Genomic DNA, 23069 nt, shown 5'->3' with positions numbered 1-23069 from the left:
TTCATCAACATACATATTAGGTAATATTAAAATTATGTAATAGTAAAATAGAGGGGGGTTGATAAAAAGTCAAGAAACTCTTGAAGGGGTCGATGGTCAAAGAAGTTTGGCGACCCGTGATTCAGTTGATGAAACTGCATTACAAAAATCTAAGCATGTTCCCACTCAACATCAATGGATCAAGGATGGGATTCACTTCCTGCCTGGATTTGAATATATAGATTTAATTAGGATGAGAATCAATGCTCTGCCAACTTGAGCTCATACAACTCAAGGAAAAAGTGATAATAAAAAATGCAGAGCAGGCTATTAGAGTATATAAACTTTGGTTCATGTTGCTCAATGTTGTTATCGCACACATGAAGTATGTGACAAAAGACACAATGCAATGGTAAAGTTATAGTGAACAGGTTGAAGAACAGTGGTTGGATAACAACAGTAGAGCCCCACTATAGGATGAATGTTGGATTGAGGAGGCCTGGTATTGTAGTAAAGAGAGGAGATGAGTTAGGTGTTATCGAAACACAAGTTGTGGGTGAGGATGATCACTCACTACCCTCCAGAATGCTAAAGCTGTCTAGTATGCTGAACCAAGAATTGGTACAGCTACGTCATAAAGAAATCCACATTGTATCAAAATTTAACTCTGTAACTGTGCTTTAAAGGTGTATGTATTGTGTCAGCAGTTATATGAACTTAACTAAGCTTGGATTATCTTGGAATAATCTCAAGATACTCTCTTTGCATGCAATACAGGGCACACTGTATGCATGGTAGACTTACCAAACAATGACCATTCAAAATCCCAGGTCTGGAGTTGGATAGCAGAGATGCCAGGGGTTTAGGCCTCATTTGGTCCTACATGTGGATCAGACAAGGCTAAAGACATTCACAAACATCTTCTCATTTCAATTACACTTTCAATTTCATTTCAATTACACTTTCAATTTCATTTCAATTTACAACAAAAATTACAAAAATAAACACTCTATAAATAAAAAATACCGATTTTGTAAGAGTCATTTTTTTTAAAGTAATGCTGAATTTGGATATCTTTAAATTATAATTACTATAAGAAACTGATCTCATATGTGAAAATTTACATTGTATGCAGAAAAAATGAAAGTTCTACATTGGCAACCATAGTTATCTTTTTCATGGAGCACACTCAGTATACATTCTATACAGCATACCTTCAACTACTAATAGCATCACAACAGCTTATGATTATTGTTATTATTATTTTCTAGACCTCAATGGAGTCACAAGACTCACCATGGGATAAGTCTTGCGACTCATCAAAGACTATCATCCCATTGCTTAGTACTTGGAATACATTTTCTTCATTCACTTCTTCTAACCATTCACCACTCCTTATCCCTCTAGGAAAAAAGACTAATGTACTACGAGGGAACACTCCAACAAAGTTATCATTAAATATCTCAACTCATCTCTATTATTTACCTGAGTCCTGTCTCCATCCATGATCATTTTTCCTCGCATTCAACATATAGTAAAAAAAAATTACTAGTTGTTCTCCTTAGATTACAACACTAGTCTCCTCTCAAATTCTAATTTTTCTCTCCTTACTATACAAGTCACTGTCCTAGCCTTATATTTTTCATACAACTGTTTTCCACCCCTCTCTCTGGCTCTCTTCATATGTCTCCCATAATCTCTATATATTGTTTAATTTCTCTAGTTATCCATCTGAATCCAAATCGTTTTATCTTCTTCACTTGAGATATACAATCCACTATTGCTATCAATAATTTTTTCTCAAGTATCTCCCATGCACTACTGACATTTTTCTTTCAAATTCTTTCAATCAATGTCATGCAGCAAGCTAGTTTCTAAGTGTATGATAACTGCCTGCCTTATAATTTCACATACATTCCTTCTACTTGATGTTTCTACATGCATATTCATCTTCCAAGTTACAGCCTACAAGTTAGAACTATATGTTCATTCTCCCCAACTGGGGAGAATGAACATATAGTTCTAATAAGTATGAAATCTCAGTTACTGATCTTTTAATGCTATCACCAAATACAAAATTCTTGATCCTCCTTTTTCCTCCACTTCAATTTCCTCTAGAAATTCAAAAATTCATTTTCTCTTAGGGCTGCATGCTGAACTCCTTTGACCAATGTATAGTTGAATTATATTTGTCAAGAAATTATATTTTTTTTAATCCTTGATACAAGTCTCAGCAAACAAAGTTTGTGTGTCAAATATCTTCAAGAATATTATTATTATTATTGCGATTAGGGCTTCCATGGAGTCAAAAGAATCATTGTGGGAGGTCCATTCTAGAAAACACAAAGTCTACCATACCACTCCTTGAACTCATTCACTATTTATGTTCTCACCACTCTATCAGGCAATGCATTCCATGATTCAACCACCCTCCATGCAAAAAAAAAAAAAAAAACCACTCCTCACCCTCTTGCTCACAGCTTTCATTCAGAACTTCCAGGGATGGCCCCTTGCCCTCACTCCTTTCCCTTTCCCTTGTTCCACCAAGAGAAAGAACTCTCCAGTGTCAACCCTGTAACTACCTCTCAACTGTTTAAAAGTCTCAATCACATCTTCTCTCCTTCTTCTATCTACCAAACTCTGCAGTCCACATTCCTTCAGTTTGTCTTCATACCTAACATTGTACAGTCCTGATACCATCTTTGTTATCCACCTTTGAATCCTTTCTACAGTTAATTTATCCCCTTAAACTCCTAGGGACCAAATTTGAGAACAATAGTCTCTAAGTGTCTTATCAGGACTTTATACTATTCAATGGAATATTTATACTTTATAATAGAATGACAACTCTTTTATCTCTGCAGGTCAGCATCCTTCTCAATATTGCAGCAATCCTTTGGGTTACCTTCACCACCTTTGCAATATGTTCCCTGAATTTTAGGTTTCTATCAATCATCACTCCCAGGTCCCTTGCCTCCTCTACTTCCTCCAGCGCAGTTCCTCCAACATAGTATGTAGCCTCCTGTTGATGTATCCCAAACTTCAAGACTTCGCATTTTGCTTCATTAAACTGACATTCCCATTATTTGCCCATATGTCTAGTTTATATTTTTATAGTCTATAATCCAACAGAGAATAGCAATTAATCAGATTATGTCATTATCATAAGACATGCTTACTGTAATTCTCAAAGGAAAGACTCATCATCATTATAAGTAGCATGTGTGCCTTGTTTTTCTTGTTCAAAACAATTATACCACTTCTATAGTATATTAAAAGTTTTATCTGCATGGCTTGAATAATGTAAAATAATCAAATTTTATGATAAGTTCATTAGAAACTTTAATGTCATTCAACAGAAAAAAATTAAATGTCCAATTTCATACATAACTTATTTTTATTATATATGAAACAACTTATGGTACCTTGAAGAAAGCAAAAGCCAAAATTCATACCAGTGCTTCATAGTATAAACAACGTCAAAAGATGAAAGAAATACAATTATTACACATTAATAATTTGCTGGTTTTCTACTCAGCATCTTCAGAGCACAATTATAATTGTAGCAAATGCATAGCACTAAACTAAATAATTGTGAAAACAATTCAAATTATAACTGAAACAGAACTAATGAAACTAGTTGAGTTTCATTAGTTCTGTTCCATGATGCTCTCTATGAGCCAGATAACCATAAAGTTAATTTGGAAAAGTCCAACTATTAGGTTTCAAAACAATACTCTCCCAGATCTTTGGCATATTAATGCAACAATGACTGTTGAAGTTGGGAGAGAGTCTTCTCAGCTGATGCTGATTTTAAAACTAGTCTCTTAGACCTATATGTAATACTGATGTTTTCTTTAATCAAATCCTTGGGGGGGGGGGTGGGGGGGGGGGGGGGTGGGGGGGGGGGGGGGTGGGGGGGGGGGGGGGTGGGGGGGGGGGGGGGTGGGGGGGGGGGGGGGTGGGGGGGGGGGGGGGTGGGGGGGGGGGGGGGTGGGGGGGGGGGGGGGTGGGGGGGGGGGGGGGTGGGGGGGGGGGGGGGTGGGGGGGGGGGGGGGTGGGGGGGGGGGGGGGTGGGGGGGGGGGGGGGTGGGGGGGGGGGGGGGTGGGGGGGGGGGGGGGTGGGGGGGGGGGGGGGTGGGGGGGGGGGGGGGTGGGGGGGGGGGGGGGTGGGGGGGGGGGGGGGTGGGGGGGGGGGGGGGTGGGGGGGGGGGGGGGTGGGGGGGGGGGGGGGTGGGGGGGGGGGGGGGTGGGGGGGGGGGGGGGTGGGGGGGGGGGGGGGTGGGGGGGGGGGGGGGTGGGGGGGGGGGGGGGTGGGGGGGGGGGGGGGTGGGGGGGGGGGGGGGTGGGGGGGGGGGGGGGTGGGGGGGGCTGAAGGTCTTCTGATGTAGGTTTCCCAAATTTGAGGTTTCCCAAAGTTGAGGTTTGAATTGTTCCTTAGGGCTGAGGCTGATTCCATGAAAAGCCTTTCGTATTTGAATTTGCTACAGTGTATTATCGTGGCTTTCTTCCACGGTATTCTATGGCAGGTATCCAGTGCATGGTCTGCAAGACCAGAGTGGCTGTATTGGTGAAACCAGATGTAATCGTGTTGTGACCAAAGCAAAACAACCAAAAACTAATATGCCCAATAAGGAAATTAAATCTCTACTAGAATTAAAGAAAAACAAGGAAATAATAATCACCAAAGCGGATAAAGGGAACGCCACAGTATTGCATAACCAAAAGGATTACACAAGTAAGCTGAATGCTCTTTTGTTAGATCGGGCTACTTACCTCCCTATCGAGTACAATCCCACCAACTCACAAATTAGAAAACTCCACAGGCTCCTTAAGAAGGTCACTTCTTGGCCTGTAGAAGCTGTAGAAGTCACTAACAAATTAAAACCATTTAACTCCATAGCCCCCCCCCCCCGTATTTATGGACTCCCAAAAATACATAAGGAAAATGTGCCATTACATCCCATAGTGGATGGCATTGATTCCTCCCACATACAAACTAGCTAAACATTTGGCCAAAGCTCTCACACACTATACTGGCAACACACCTTCACTCATAAAAAAACTCAGACCACTTCAAAGCCAGCATAGAAAACCTTACACACAAACACACTGACGTAATGGTCAGTTTTGATGTCTCCTCCTTATTCACAAATGTTCCACTCAAAGAATCCTTAGAGCTAATCCAAGCTAAATTTCCTCCCAATATCACAGCCCTATTTCAGTTCACAATGAACTCAAGCTATTTTGTTTGGCAAGGAAAATTCTACAAACAAATAGAGGGGACAGCCATGGGTTCTCCACTCTTCCCACCCTTGGCCAACTTTTATATGGAGACTTTTGAAGAGAAAGCCTTAAACTCTGCCCCACAAAAACCAACCGTTTGGCTTCGCTATGTAGATGATGTATTCGCTATTTGGCCACATGGCTCTGATGCACTCCTCTCCTTCTTAACATACTTAAACAACCAACACCCCAGAATCAAATTCACCCTGGAAGAGGAAAAAAACAACTGCATTCCTTTCTTAGACACACTAGTCACCCGCGAACCTGATGGAACCTTGGTTTTCTCAATATCTTAACACACTTAAACAACCAACACCCCAGAATCAAATTCACCCTGGAAGAGGAAAAAAACAACTGCATTCCTTTCTTAGACACACTAGTCACCCACGAACCTGATGGAACCTTGGTTTTCTCAATATATAGAAAACCCACTCATACAGGCATACAGGCAGATACATTCACCAACAACCCCCCCCCCCCACCACCACCTCGCAACAATATGGAGTCATTAAGACACTACACAACAGAGCTAAACTTATCTGCTCAAATGACAGAACTAAACCACATTCTCAGCCAATGACTACCCCCCCCAAAAAAATCCAAAAAATATCCATCACCATACCCTATATCCGAGACACCTCAGAAAAAATTATAAAAATCCAAAAAAAATATGACTTAACTTCTTGTTACAGGCCATATACAAAATTGGCATCCCTTATCTGCTCTACTAAAGACCAGCCTACCCCCCCCCCCCCAGACCTACTTGGTGTATACCAGGTCCCTTGCAGTTGTAAGCTGTTCATACTTTGGCCAAACAGGCAGGACAGCTAATATCAGAATTTCAGAACACAAGGATTACATCCGGTTTCACCAATACAGCCACTCTGGTCTTGCAGACCGTGTGCTGGATACCCGCTATAGAATATGGTGGAAGAAAGCCACGATAATACACCATAGTAAATTCAAATATGAAAGGCTTTTCATGGAAACAATCCAAACTTCAACAAATTTAGTTGCATGAGACTGCCCCAAATTTGGGAAACCTACATCAGAAGACTTTCAGACCGTTGAAAGTTTATTTTTCACTTGGTTAGACTATAATAAATTTAGTTTAAATCCAGTGATGAGAAGTTTTGTTTTGTGCTAACCTCTTTATGGAAGATTTAGAAAACAAAATCTTATCACAAATGTTACCTAGACCTAAAATTTGGTTTAGATACGTAGACGATATCTTCATCATATGGAACAATAACAAAGATGACATATATGATTTTCTCAAAAAGATCAATGCTTTCCATCATTCTATTAAATTCACTCTGGTACTTGAAAGAGAAAAACAACTTCCGTTTTTAGACATCTTAATCGAAAAACAAACTGATGGCAGTATAAATCTATTGGTGTACAGAAAACCGACCAATACAGGTTGCTACCTACATTTTAACTCCTCTCACCACATATCACATAAACTCAGCATTATACACATGTTAAAGAAAAGAGCCAGTTGCATCACAATGGACAACAAGACCCTTCAAGATGAGTTAAAATTTATTTCCAACAATCTGTACTTGAACGGCTATCCAAGAAGACTAGTCAATAAAATCCTTTTCTCTGAACCACCACAAAGAGAACAAGAAGAGATTCAATATATAAAAACGATTGCAATTCCGTATGTAAGTGGCATCTCCAACAAGCTCGCCAATCTCCTCAAACAACACAAAATAAGAGTAGCATTTAAACCTATAGATTCTATTCGTAAACTACTAAGATCTCCAAAAGACAACCATCCTTTCTACAAATATGCTGGAGTCTATAATATTCCATGCTCATGTGGCTCTAATTACATCGGACAGACTTCGAGAAGCCTCGAAATCAGGCAAAAGGAGCACATTGGCTATGTCAGAAACAACAGACAGGACATTTCTGGCCTATCGTCTCATTTCTCCACAACTAACCATGTCATCGAGTGGGACAAAAGCTGTTCCCCTTACTTAGAGGAAGATTACCATTCAAGAATGTTCAAAGAAGCAGCCACAGTCGCCCGTTCTACTGTGAACCTTAACAGAAATCAAGGCCTAATACTCCCAGAGATATGGAAAACCCTAATCAGAACCTTAAAAATGGAAGAAATGAACTTTAATACAAACTACAGAAAGTTCCTCAGCAACAGCTAGCTGATCTTGTACACGCGATACGTGTTTCACTCACGTTCGATACTATTTTATTTGTAATTATTCTAGTCAGTTTTGCAGTTACGCATAATTGTGAGAGTGTTTAAACCTATATGTAAGTGCCCTGAAGAAGCCAACAGATAAGTGTGGTGAAACTAGTTGGTTCAGTTAATTAATAAAATTGATCAACACTTGATCGGTTAACCAAATATTATTATTTACTTATGTATTAAAATTTATTTTAATGTATATCCTAGTATACATTGTAATTTCCTTAAGCTATTTAGTAAAAATGTATAACCCACGTCTGAGCCTTTCCACGAGAATTACTATAAAAACCAGGTAACTAAATCTGTGAATAAGATTGTTTAATTTTTTTTATCCATAATTTTTTAACAATTATGAGCAGTGCATCATGTGAAAATAATAAATGCAAGAGTAAAAAATAAATGAAATGATTGAACACTTAAAAAGAAAATAAAATTAACATTTATGTATAAGTAATCATCATTTATTTAATCAGAAGAACTTCAATTTAACGTGAAATTTATTTATTCATTTTATTATTTCTTTCTATTATTATTATTTTTATCATTATTTTTTAGAATTTACTCTGTTTCATTTTGCAGACAGAAAAAAGAGCAATTTAATAACTAAATGATACAATCATATAGTCACTGATAAATATGGACAGAAATTATATAAAACATAAAACACTCATGTCCAAACCTGTTAGGAATTGCTATTAACATTGATATTATTATTATTATTATTATTATTATTATTATATGCACACCTCCATGGAGTCTGAAGACTCATCATGGGAGACCCAACCTTGAACTCATTAACAGACACAAGCACTCAAAACTGATTCTGGCAGCCCATTTCCATTCATTCATAACTCTACAAGCAAAAAATCCAGTCCTCACACCCCTACTAACTACACCTTTATTCAACTTCATGGGATGACCCCTTGTTCTGGTCCCTATAGCCAAGTGCTGAAGCATTTCTCCAGCATCTATCCTATAAACTCCTTCAAGCAAATTAAATGTTTCTATCATATTCCCTCTTTTTCTTCTATCAACCAACTTCTGCAATCCACACACCCTCAATCAATCCTCATTGAACACATTCTACAGGCCACTCACCATCTTGGTCGCTCATTACTGAATCTTCTACACCACTTTCTCATCGTCCAAGAAACCCAGGAAACCAGACCTGAGCACAGTAATCCAGGTGTGGACATATCAAAGCCTTATAAAGAGGAATAACAACTTCCTTATCTCTACTTGTTCTTCAGAATCCCAGTAGCTCAGATGGTATAGACGAAGCACTTTGTTCGAAAAGACCTGGATTTGATTTCCGTCCATGATGTAAGGAGCCATTATCAGGTCTCTTTCAACTAATGTGAGTTAGCCGATCTCACAAGGAGGTAGAAGGTTTTTAACCCAGAAACTCGAGTTTTTTGTTCCTCAGGACAGGCAAACTGGCCTGTGAACATACACGAATCTACAGCCATAAAAATACATACCTAATCCCTGCTCAACCAGTCCTAAGGAACAGTGGAGGAGCAGGGGAACCCCATATGAATAAATAAATAAGTGTGTTCTTCAATAGGCAGGTAATCTTATAAGCTACCTTAGCAATCTTAGCGATATGTCCTCTAAATTTTATATCTAGTACCATCCTTAAATCTCTAGCTTCCTCTATTTTATGTAGTACACTGCCAACAATGTGATACAGCTGTAATCTGTTTATCCCAAAATGGATAATTTTACATTTCTCAACACTGAACTGAGACTCATTATTATTTGCCCATACTTCATCCCATATAAATCGTCTCCACATCGCCTTTATTAACCACTACTCTGCCTAATTTTGCATCATCAACAAATAACTGAATGTTTCCTTTCAGGTTATTTCCTATATCATTTAGGTATAAATTAAAAGCAATGGTCCACTGAACCTTGCTGCACACCACTAGTCACAGTTTTTGTCTCGATTCTGCACCTTCATATACCACTTTTTGATATCTGGCCAGCAGCCACCCTGTTATCCAGGGTGGCTGCTGCTGTTACACAAATTAGAATTTGTGTAACAAATTCTAATTTGTGTAACAAAATTTCATGTGGTATTCTGTCGAATGACTTTGCAATATCCAGCAAGATCATCGTATAGCCATTTTTTATCCAACTCAGCTGTTAATGTACGAGGGTTGTTTGAAAAGTTTGGTATAGGTTAGGTGAGTTATGTTTAAACATAAATTATGTTTAATTTATTTTTTGAAACACATTTTTTTGGAAAAAATGACCTCTATTTCTCAACATAGTCTCCATTGAGGTCTACAGATTTGGTCCAGCAAGTTTTCAATTTTTTCATCCCATCTAAAAAACAGGATTTGTAAATTGTGCAAAATAGTCATTGGCAGCCTTGATGACATCCTCGTTCGAAGAAAATTTTTTCCCACCAAGCCAACTTTTTAAGTTTAGGAACAAGAATAAGTCACATGGGACCAAGTCCAGGGAATACAATGGATATGGAACCAATTCGAACCTTAATTCATGCAATTTTACCATTGTGACGGCCGATGTGTGGGACGGTATATTGTCTTGATGAAAGTGTACTTTTTTGTATATCAATCTTGGCCGTTTTTTCTTTCTTCAGTTCTTCTTTTAAACAGTCCAACAATGACACATAATAGACTCCTGTTATTGTCTTAACCTTTTCCAAATAGTCTATCATGATAATTCTTTGGGAATCCCAAAAAACAGTCGCCATCAATTTCCCAGTTGACAAAATGGTCTTCGCTTTTTTCGGTGCTCTTTCACTGGGCATTGTTCCCTGTTTTGACTGCTGCTTGGATTCAGGTATGTAATGGTGGTGGTGGATCAAAGTTTTGTCTACAGCATGAATCAATGCAAAAAATCCTACGAATTGCAATTAAGAATAGCCAAATACTGTGTTGAAATGTCTTTTTTGCATGTGTTTTTGATTGACAGTAAACAATCACAGCATCCATGGCGCAAAGTTTTTTCATGCGCAATTTTTCATGCAGGATATTATCCATCCATTCAGTCGAGTTGTCTACAATCTCAGCAATCTCACACACTTTTACTCAGCAGTCTTCCATAATGATACCATGGATTTTGTCAATCATTTCATTTGTAGTTACCTCAGTCAGGCTTCTGAAGCATGCTTCATCTTCAATGGACTTATGACCATGTTTAAACTCATTTATCCAAAAATAAATAGTTTTTTTTGCTGGTGCAGAGTCTCCCATGAACTGCATGTAACTCAGCTTTGATCTGCATGGCCATCCACTTCTTCAAATAAAAATGTTTTATCACTGCGCGAAACTTGTTTTTCTCCATTTTTATGAAAAGTGCAAACACAATCATTTTAAATGCTTTTAAAAAGAGAACTATGTGTCATTTTAGTCACGTAGCACGTGGCTAAAATTTTACATTTTAAAATTATATGTCACCATCTATTGGAAATTTAGCAAACTTTTCAAACAATCCTCGTATTATAAAACATTAGTAAATTACAAAGGCATGACCAACTCTTCACAAAGCCACTGACCCTCATACAGCATCATATTTTTATCTACCCATTCTTGAATTCTCTTTACCACCACGCTTGAGATACTGATTGGTCTATAATTTGCTACTGTAGTCTAAGGAGGTATGGAGGTGTATGAGGAAGAAGGGGGGTGTCGAGAAAGTACGTGAGGTTGGTGAAGGAGATGTATGAGGAAGCGAAAACTCAGGTCAGGTCTAGTGTCGGCATGACAGAGGGGGTTCCCCATTGTCGTAGGGCTCCATCAGGGATCAGCTCTGAGCCCCTACCTCTTTGATCTGGTCATGGATGTACTAGTGGAGGACGTCAAGAAGGAGGCACCATGGAGCATGATGTTCGCTGATGATATTGTTCTCTGCGAATTATCCTGAGAGAAGCTTGAAAAGACCCTGGAAGAGTGGAGAAAGGTATTGGAGGAGACAGGCATGAAAATTAACTGGGTAAAGACTGAATATATATCAATGGGGAGTGACAAGGATATGATCATATGACTCCAGGGTGAAAGGTTAACTTCAGGGAAGAAATTCAAGTACCTCGCATCAGTCGGTCGTCGAGAGGAATGGTGACCTGGATGAGGAAATACAGCACCGAATAACATGCGGCTGGATGAACTGGAGGAAGATGAGTGGGGTCCTCTGTGACAAGAGAGTGAGTTGTAAGATGGTGGTGAGGCCGGCGATGCTCCATGGCGTGGAGACGTGGCCTATAACAAAGGCACAGGAGAGGAAGATGGAGGTGGCGGAGATGCAGATGTTGAGATGCATAAGTGGTGTGACAAAGAAGGACAGGATAAGGAATGACTACATCAGAGGGACAATCAAGGTGGGACCGATTGGTAAGAAACTACAAGAAAGCAGGCTGAGGTGGTTTGGTCATGTAGAGAGAAGGAGTGAGGAGTATGTTGGTAAACGAGTGGAACATATGGAGGTGGAGGGAAGGAAGAAAAGAGGGCAGACCCAAACTCAGATGGAGTGATAAGGTGGCAGAGGATCTTAGGGAGAAAGGATGAAGTCGGGAAGATGCCCTGGACCGGAGAGTCTGGAAGATGAAGATTAAAGATAGGAACGCCGACCCTGTTTAACACGGGATAAGGCATAGCGAAAGAAGAAGAAGAAGTCTAAGGGCCTTCCTTATGCAAAGGAATTATTTTGCTCTCTTTGCACTCCCTTGGAACTCTACCAGAGCTGAGACTTAAATTAAACAGCCTAGTCAAAGGCATTGCCAGTTCCCTTGCACATTCTCTGATATCCCATCTAATCCCACAGCTGTATTCACACTGAGATTCTGCAATATCCTAATAACCTCCAATTCATCCACCTCTGTTCCTACATTAGTGTGTGTCACATAAGTTAACGTTAAACTTTGGAGAGAGTGACTCAAAGATTTAAAGCTTATTTGATATATGTCAGTATTTGCATTCTGCATTTAGGATAATTTAAAATATCAAGTTGGTTTTTGGGGTATGTGCATACTGAAATGTATGAAGAAACAGTTCAACTTAACAATTTATATGCTTCTAATTAAAACTTACCACTAAAACTAATGTTAATAGTACACAGCTAATGGCCATCATAATGAAGGACTTGATAAACCATGCTAACCAGAGGACTCCATTTCCAAGACCCATCACCTTCATAACTTCCTTTAGACGTTGTTCTTTCTCATAGACAACACTTTTGATAATCATGGAACTAGTATAAACCCAAGAGAGGACCATGAATAAAGGAAAGGTTCTTGAAAGTGCTAAAATGAATCTGAAATAAATTCATAACAAAAGTCAAAACTTTCTAAGATGAATTTACATTTTATATAGTCAAAAGAGTGTAAAGAGCAACTTAAAATAGTTATTATTTGGTAAGTTTAGTAATTTGGTAATTTTATATATGATAGGCTCAATTATTCAGTCACGTTCAGAAACTCATTTTCTGGTGAGTTAAATTGAGGGCACACTTAATTGAATGTATAGTATAGTTGCATAGTGCTGTCCCAGGAATCTGCTGATGAGCTAACCCATTAAAGGACCATATTGAACTGACAGTATTGCTACCTGAAGTTTGGATAATTGAGAGAACTCTGAATATGTATTTTTATTTATTTATTCTTATTTTTTTTTTTGCATCCACAAAACCTTTGCTAAATTATAGCTCATTTCTTATCATGAGTACACTAAATGTTACATAATCCAGATGGAACTTTTTTAAAGCTACTTCAGGATTCCAAGTAGAGTGGTACATGGGGAAGAAATGGAAAGAGCACATTATAGAAATGAAGATTATGTATGAGCAACATGCCTGTTTCCTCCAACTGCATGTCCCTAGAATGAAAGGAAATTGGATGTTTTTCCTCACCAATTAATTCTTTGCCTTAACAGAAACAAACCATTAGTCACTAATTAAAGGAAAACTTCTCTTGGAAAATCTCATCCACACACATGAATATATATATATATATATATATATATATATATATATATATATATATATATATATATATATATTCATTATATTCAGTATTATATATTCAGTATCTCCCATATATATATATATTCATTATATTCAGTATTATATATTTTATATATTCAGTATCTCCCATATATATATATATATATATATATATATGGGAGATACTGAGCATTATGGGAGATACTAAGGCAAGTGATCAGAGCTTATTCCACCTTTACCACGAGTTGCCTCAGACCTGAAAATACTTCAGGTGCAAACTTAGCTTACTTGCTTGTTTGCTTACATGGAAAAATAGGATTAAAACCAAATTTATAGCATTTCTTGGTATCTTTAATGTATACTATAACCAAGGTAAAAAAAAACATTCTATATATATATATATATATATACACACTGCTTGGAAAGAAATCAATGGACACCATAGTGTGGGAACAAACATTCATGCTGCCAACATTAATAAGATGTAGGACAACTATGATGACTGCTATAGGGCATACTTTCCACAAGAGTAATAGCAATCAATGGGAATTTTGGACCATTATTCCTGTAGACATGTAATGAGATCCTGGATTGTTGTGGAGTGGACATCCCTTGACTTCACCCAACTCTCCAGTTCATCCCACGGATGTTCAATAGAGTTGAGATCAGGGCTCTGTGGAGGCCAGTCAAGTGTGGTGATGTTCATGTCCACAAACCACACAGTTACAGCAGCAGCCTTATAACAAGATGCATTTTCTTGCTGAATGAAACATCAGTTCTGTAGAAATGCCAAAAAGGAGGAAGCATTGCATTGTCCAGAATGTTCAGATACCTCTTGGAGCTTGATGTTTGTGGCAGTATAAACAGAGGTGTGAGTCCAAACCAAGAAAAACAGGACCATACTATCACACCGCCACATCCAAATTTGAGTTACACAGTTGGAGTTACACATTCTGGTAAGAGACATTCACAAGGCATCTGCCACACCCACATCCATCAATCTGCTCAGTAGAGAGTGCAGAGTGATTTGCTGATCGATAACACACCTTTCCAATTTTCCACATCCAAATGTACAAGCCCTTTGCACCTCTGAAGAACGCCATATGTTGTCTGGGTAATGCAAAATGTAAGGTTTTAAAATTTGGAAAACAAAGATGGGATACAGAATTTATGCTTGGTGAGAATATATTGTTGGAGGTAGAGGAAATAAGAGATCTCGGGGTGATAGTGGATAAGGATCTAAAATTTAGGGGACACATCACCAAAATTGTGAAGACAACACAAAGGCTTCTGGGAATGATGCGAAGGACACCAACATGTAGAAGTAGGGAGATTCTTGTTCCGTTGTATAAGGCTTTGATTAGGCCACACATGGACTATTGTGCCCAGATTTGGTCACCGGGTTTTCAGAAGGATGAAGAGATGTTGGAAAGGGTCCAAAGGAGATTGACTAAGGTAGTTTCTGACCTCTGGAATGTCGAGTATGAGGAAAGATTGAGAAGATATAATTTGCAGAGTCTGGTGGACAGGAGGAAGAGGGGGAATATGATAGAGACCTACAAGTTGGTAAGGGGTTGTTATAGGATCAATGTTGGAGAAGTTTTACAGAGAATAGTGGGAGATCAGGGGAGAACCAGAGGTCATCCCTGGAAACTGTATAAAGAGGGTGTGAGAGGCAGGTTCTTTTCGTGCAGAGTTGTGAATGATTGGAATGCCTTGCCTGAGAATGTGGTGTCTGCAAAGAGTTCGAATGTGTTTAAAACACGGTATGATGAGTTGTGTGTGTGATAAAAGGACCTTTCAGATGAGTCTTTGACTCCATGAGGTCTTGGGGTGGTAATAATAATAATAATAATAATGCAAGCTTGCATATTGTGGTCCTACCATGGAAACCCATGTTTTGAGCCTCGATTCTCGATGTTTTTGTGCAGATTCATATTTTGGAACTTCACATTTAATATGTTAGTCGACGAATGGTGGTTTTTACATATTATCCTTCATAGCATTCTTTGTGCTTCCATCTCCATCTCAGGATGGTATCACTGATTGTTGATCTGAGATGGTTCAATGTGTCAACAATTTGCCAAACAGATAGGCCTGCAACATGTCATCCTATCACAATGTCTCTTTCAAACTCTGTCAGTTCCCTGATTGCAGCCATTTCGCCTGGACACAGTTGCACTGACTTGCGAGCACAATATTCCTCCAATTTATATCAGCTACAAACACGACTCATTACATGGTATGATGCACCTTGCCCATGGGGATGTCCATTGACTTCTTATAAAGCAGTGTATACCAAGGTGTTTGTGTAACTCTGTGGAAAAGACGTTTGATTCCATAGCACTAAGCTACCAGAAAAAAAGACCATTATTAGTTTAACTCTAGTTGGACTAGAGGATTTTTCTAAGCATTTTTAGTTAGTTCCCAAGTTAGTCAATCTTTAGTCAGGCAGAAGGGTTTCCATTTCTAGAAATCAGGCTTTTAACTTTACAACTCAAGAAAGGTTGGGCGAGGTAGAGCCTCTGCTACTAATGGCTCACGCAAAAAATTAAGTTTGAGCAAGGTTAGTAGTTGGACGGGGTCAATCGCTCGATGTTGTTGGCACACTCTCCCTCGATAAGTCTTTGGACTCCCCGGAGGTGTCACATAATAATAATAATAATAATAATAATAATAAAATGTTGGCTTTAGAACTTGTGCTATTTTGGACAATAATGGAAAGTGTTTGTTACTGGGCAAAGGAAATTGGATGTCGGTTTAATGTGGCAAAGTATAAGTTTATGCATTTTGGGGTGAAAAGATTACCAGCTGTATACTACATTGGTAGAATTGTACTCTAGGAAATTGACAAAGCCAGAGACTTGGGAGTGGTTAGTGGATAGGGAGTTAAAGTTTAGGGGAAAACAGCAAGAGTGGATAAAGCAACTCATTAGTTAACTTGGTTAGTGAAGAATACTTTGATGAGCAAAGACAAGCAGGTTATTGTTCCTCTTTGTTGAGCCTTAATAAGACCCCCATCTTGACTTTGCATAGATCTGGGTGCCAGGGTTTCTTGGTGATGAAGAGGAGGTGAAGAGGATCCAGAAGCGAGTGACCAAGATGGTAGGATGTCTATGGAATGAATCTTATGAGAACAGGTTGAAGATTTGTGGGTTACAGATACTGGTCATTAGGTGGAAAAGGGATGATATGATTGATACATACAAATTACTGAGAAGGTTTTTAAAAGATTAATTCAAAGGAAATTTTTCAGAACAGGTGTGTTGGTGGGATGAGTCTAAGGACTCCTTGGAGTTGCCTGTAATAATAATAATAATAATTATAATTATTATTATTATTCAAGCCTCCATGGAGTCAAAAGATTCATCATGGGAGGTCCTTTCTAAGAAACACAAGTCTATCAAGACTCATCGAGAGAGAGATCCTATGAAACACAAAGTCCATCATACTACTCCTTAAACGCATTGACCATTCTCACTTTCACCACTCTATCAAGCAATGAATTCCATGGTTCAACCACCTTCCATGCAAAGAAACCACTCCTCACCCTCTTTCTCACAGTTTCCTTTCGTAACTTCCAGGGATGGCCCCTTGTCATGACTATTTCCTGCTGTTCAACCAAGCGAAAGAACTCCCCAGTGTCAACCCTGTAACCACCTCTCAACAGTTTAAAAGTCTCAATCATATCACCTCTCCTTCTTCTATCCACCAAACTCTGCAGTCCACCCCACCCCCCCTCAGCCGATCCTCATAACTAACATTGTACAGTCCTGACACCATCTTTGTTATCTGCCTTTGTACCCTTTCCACAGTTAATTTATCCCCTTCAAATCCTGGGGACCAGATCTGAGAACAATAGTCGAAGTGTGGTCTAATCAGAGTCTTATACAACGGAATGATAACTGTTTTATCTCTGCAGGTCAGTATCCTTCTCATTATTGCAGTAATCCTCTGTGTTACCTTCAATACCTTTGCAATATGTCCCCTAAATTTCAAGTTTCTATCAATCATCAACCCCAGATCTGTCTCCCCTACTTCCTGCAGTTTAACTCCTCCTATAGAGTATGCAACATCCCATCGATGTGTCCCAAACCTCAAGACCTTACATTTTGCTGCATTAAACTGACACCCCTATTCATTTCCCGTCTATCTAGCTTATTCAAATCCTCTTGTAGGGCTACCACATCTGCACTATTACTAATAACCCTTCCCAGCTTCACATCATCCGCAAACAACTGAATATCCCCCTGCAATCCACTGAGAATGTCATTGATATAAAGGTTAAACAATATAGGTCCCAGTACTGAGTCCTGTGGAACCCCACTTGTAACCTTTTGCCTCTTTGATATTGCTCCACCAGGCACAAATCTCTGATACCTATTGGGCAGCCAATCCTGAATCCAGTTGACCATTTTGACATCCAGACCCATGTGCTGCAACTTGAATATCAGCTTATCATGTGGCACCCTGTCAAATGCCTTTGCTAAGTCTAGGAACATGGTAGTATATGCCTTTCCCTCATCTAATGCTCTTGTAACTTAATCATAAAAGGCTAGCATATTGCTAAAACAAGAGCACCCCTTCACAAATCCATGTTGACTCTCACAGATAACATTACCCTCATCTGCCCAATGCTGTATACGGTCCCTCACTACTTTCTCCAAGATCTTATCAACTACTGATGACACAACAAACTGGCCTATAATTAGACACTTCCAGTCTGCTACTGCCCTTATGCAATGGCACTATCTTACCTTCCTTCCATTCCATGGGCACCTTTCCCGCAGCCAGACTTTCATTGAAAAGCCAGGTCAAAGGCACTGTCAATCCATAGCACATTCTCTCAAAACTCGTGGTGAAATATCATTCAGTCCCACAGCTTTACTGACATCCAGATTACTTAGTATTTGGAACACATTCTTCTCCTGCACCTCTAAACCTTGAACCTGCCCTAATAATAGTAATAAGAAGAATCGTTATTACTTCCTTTTTAAGGAAAGACAGAGAGGAGAGTTTTCAATACATGACAGAAAGAAGGAGAATAAGGAGAAATTGGGAAATCATGCTTATTAAGAATAGTATAAAATCTGAAATTATCTTATAATAGTTACTAAATGGAATGGGTTGCTGATGAGGGTGGTCAATGCATCATCAATGAAAGAATTTGAAGAGAAGTAACAGATGTGTGCATTGAGTGTGCCATCCCATGATGTGTGCAAGCAGTCCTCTAAAGGAGGTACATGAACAATGATGGTACCCAGACAATAGTATTAAATCAATGAATTAAAAATACATTATTACTAATAAAGTATACAGAAAATACTTACTGGTCAAAAATGTAACAAGGATATGGAAACTGTTGTAAATATACACCTGTATTGAGTGACTGTCCTGTCTGTTCCTGTATAATAGCACGGTCCACCATATCTTGCAGATAGGCAAATCCATATGTTATATACTTTAATTCTAGTCCTGGTCTTCTTCTAGGACCTGGTCGGGAAATCCTAAAATACCATATAATTTTTAAAACAGATATTGAAATCTTTCATTATATTTATATTATAAAAAGAATGAAAACTAAATCCAGCTGAGTCTTGCCATTATAAAACAAAGCTAATAATAATGGTAAGTACCTCCTGATTTCTGCTGAGGACAACATAGAATAGCTATTACTAATCCTATGTTTTATCATAATGTACATAAATTCATGAGGAGGAAGACATGAGAAAATCTTATTCATTATGATAGTCGATGAATCAAAACATTTTTTTTAACTAAAAGCAATTTAATCTTATAATGTTTTGTTGTTGTTTTTTCCTTAAAAAAACCTGTATACTTATTAGTTCTGGAATATTTTATCATGAATTAGTAAATAATATTAAACTTTTAACTCCAAATTCTTATAGAATAACCTATCTATTTTGAAAAGACAGACTGTTGACTCTCCTATATCTCTTCAGCATTCATTGAAGAAGAGCTTAGTTGGCTGTTAAAGAAATAAAACCAAGAAAGTCTTGAGGATTTGATGGTGTCCATCCAGAATTTTTAATCCATTGTAGTAAAAAAGATGACAAAGTGGATAGCCAAATTTGTTGCAGATATTTTAAACATGGGAGATTTATTCATTAATTTATTCACGTTTTATAATAAAGTGACAGCAGAATTGGATAAAGGAAATGGCTACACCATGATATTGCTGGACTTTACAGAGGCATTTGACAGAATACCACATGGAAAACTATTACAAAAAAGTTGGAGCAAATGGGAATGGATATGAGGTTAGTAGCATGGTTAAGGGGCATGACAGACAGACACCAAAGAGTAGTATGGCAGAGAAGAATCTAGTAGAATGAGTGTGAACAGTGGAGTACCTCAGGGTTTTGTATTAAGGCCACTACTCTTTAATTTGTATATCAATGATATAGGGAAAGATTTATGAGGGAATATTCAATTATTTACTGATGATGCAAAACAGGCAAGAGCAATAGTAGATAAAAGTGATGTAGATATCCTGCAGGATGATTTATGTAACCTGGCATTGTGGGCAAAAGGCCAATGGTTGTCAATTTAATGTTGCAAAATACAAAATGATGTATTTTCACTTCTGGTGGAAAAGGTTGCATACAGTGAATCATATTGATGGTACTGGATTGAAAGAAGCTGACTGAGGCTAAGAACTTGGGGATAATGATGGACAGAGAATTGAAGTTCAGAGGACATATTGCAAAAGTTGGTAAAATGACTCAAAGGATTACTAGGATGTTGAAAAACATGTTAACAAGTAAATATAGAGAAGTTATTATCCCTCTTTGTAAGGCTATGTTCCGGCTACATCTTGACTACTGTGCACAGATGAGGTTTCTTGGGGACCAGGAGGTGGTAGAGAAGATTCAGAGACAAGGGACTAAGTTGGTAATAATCTGTGGAATGCTCCCTATGAGGAGAGGTTGTGAGTTTGTGAGTTACAAAATTTAGTTGATAGGCAGAAAAGAGGGGACATAACAGAAATATTTAAGATACTAAAGGGGATTTATAAAATTTGTGCATAACGTTTTTTTCAATATATGACAAGTAGTCCAAAAACTAGGGGCCATCTGTGGAAGTTGTGTGGTTAGAATGGGTGTGCAGACCAGATTTTTTGCATGGAGAGTGATCAATGAGTGGAATGGACTGTCAGAATTTGTTGCGAGTGCCCTGACAGTGAATGAGTTTAAGCAGAGGTAGTTAGTTTGGGTCATCCACAGTGAGAGTCCAGATTCCATGGAGATACAATATAATAATAGTGATGTGACTGCAGATTACTAACATTAGTCAGACCGGGCTGCTAGAGGCAGATGGACTAACTAGCCTTGAGTTAAGGGTACAGTATCTTTAGAAAGGAAAGCTAGATAGAAGAAGAAGAGGAGGTGTGATGCTAATGTCAGATGATTTTAGCCCAGTAAGGGGTAGACAGATATCACTGCATTATTTGTAACAGTTTTCCATGTATCATTGAGTATGAAGCCATTTGGTGTGAAGTGGAATCTAATAAGATCAAATATGTGGATGGGGTCAGTTAAAGGCCTAATAGATCAGTTGCTGGAGACAATGAATGCATTGCCAAATCAACCAGATGGGTGCTAAACAAGCAATAATTATGGGTGACTTTAATCACAAGAATACTGATTTGGCAGTAATGAAATCTCACGAGAAGAATGAAGGCAAATTTATTCAGCTGTTGCAAGACAGCTGAATATAGTGTAAGATTATAGTGTAAAAGGAGGTTTCAGTTTAAGAGGTAACTGTTCTTCCTCCAGATGATGACAATGATCATACCGTACTCTCCTGCGAAGTAGCTAAGTATATAGATGTTCCATTTAGAAAATTTGTGCGGAAATTCATGCTGAACCACAAAGCAGGCTATCTCACATTGTATTGGTTGCTAAATGGGAATGATATCAAGACAGCATGAGAAGCATTGAGAAAAATACTGAAATGTGTATCTAGAGTTGGAAGGGCTAATATGGTGGGAATGAAATGGATGTGTAATTTTATTAAGAAAGAGATGATATCAAAGGAATACATTTGCACAAGGATGATGTCAGTTATGAAAATTATAAGCAGGCCAGATGATTACAACTGTCATGCAGAAAGTACAACAGTTGTACTTTCCGTAAGTCTGAGAAAAGAAACTGGCTCTGCAAGCTAAAGACAACCCAAAATAATTCTATCATTATGCTGCAATTAAAAGAAAGAATGAACATGATAGAATAACTCTCATCAATACTGATGGTATGCAGAAGGCAGTACAGAAAAGATTGTTCAACTAATAAATGTCTTTTGCTAAAAGCTATCAACCTAGATGATATCAGAACTGTGGAATATGAATTATGAGGAGAGATTGAGAATTTGATAATAATACGTATCTTCCTATTCATTCCTATCTCTCCTATACTTTTGTAATAGTCCATTTCAAATCACTAGTTAAAAATTATATCCTTAAAAATTCAGACAATGATTAGTTTTGATGTCACCTCTTCATTTACCAATGTACCACATATAGACACTCTTGATTTGATCAAGTTTAAATTTCCCCCTGATATCTTTGAATTATTCAAATTTACTATATATGCAGGTTACTTTACATGGGAGGAAAAATCTACAAACAGATTAATGGTACTGCCATGGGTTCCCCCCCACCTCCCCTAGCAAACTTTTACATGGAACACTTTGAAAACAAAGTACTTACCACAGCTACATACAAGCCTCTAGTGTGGTTATGCTAAGCTGAGGATGTTTTTGCCATTTGGTCCAATGGACAACACACTTTGGATGCGTTTGTAACCTACCTAAACAGTCAACATCCCAAAATCCACTTCACAGTAGGAAAAAGAATCTAATAAATGTTTACCATTTCTTGACACATTAGTCACCTGCCTTTCAGATGGATCACTATATTTTTCCATTTACAGAAAGCCAACACACACAGGAAGATACCTACATAAACAGTCATATCATCATCCAGTCCAACAGTATGGCATTTTAAAAACACTTACACACAGAGCCAAACCCATTTGTTCTAAAGATACAGCTCTGTCCACAGAACTCAAATATCTGCACCATACATTTTTGGGCAATGGCTACAATTCCTACAAATAAATAAAATACTATATAGCCCCATTACCCTCCCTCTCCTAATACACAGGAACACAACATTATAGTATGCCCGCAGATTCGTGACCCTTCGACACTTCTGCACATGTCACAAAAAAGGAGAATCCATTCTGATAATAGGTTAATCAATCTGTCTTCTGGGATGAGTTTGTTTATTATTACAGGTAGGAAAATTTAGCTTTTCTTTTATGAACATTGTAGTTTTTAAACTAGTACAGCGAGAGACAAGAAAGCACGTGATTTCGCATGTTGGCGACCAATTCGTACATCCTTCATTTCTTTCTCCCCTTCAGCATGAATCAACTATTCTTGGCAGAAAGCAAAGTGGAGCTCTACAAAGGGTGGGAGTACTATACCATTTCTATTCCCTATGTTAGAGGTACATCAGAATAGATAGCTAAAGTAAAATACTGATGAAACATGGCCTGCGCATCATATTCAAACCTCATGTTAAACTAGC

At 38.4% G+C, this 23069-nt stretch overlaps 1 protein-coding gene across 1 annotated transcript in view; it reads right to left on the bottom strand.

Moving 5' to 3' along the window:
* Positions 1 to 23069, bottom strand: part of LOC150092596 (phospholipid-transporting ATPase ABCA1-like) — a 982930-nt gene that overhangs the window by 639221 nt on the left and 320640 nt on the right. The window contains exons 15-16 of the mRNA XM_090414749.1: positions 18784 to 18960; positions 12544 to 12766 (exon numbers count right to left, since the gene is read on the bottom strand). Coding sequence (XP_090270875.1) covers positions 12544 to 12766; positions 18784 to 18960 — 400 coding nt within the window. The remainder of the gene's footprint in view (positions 1 to 12543; positions 12767 to 18783; positions 18961 to 23069) is intronic.

This window comes from Typopeltis vanoorti, chromosome 25, assembly GCF_054136105.1.
Source record: "Typopeltis vanoorti isolate ZY-2024b chromosome 25, IOZ_Tvanoo_1.0, whole genome shotgun sequence".
Classification (NCBI taxonomy): domain Eukaryota; kingdom Metazoa; phylum Arthropoda; class Arachnida; order Uropygi; family Thelyphonidae; genus Typopeltis; species Typopeltis vanoorti.
This window is presented reverse-complemented; position numbering and strand designations above follow the sequence as displayed.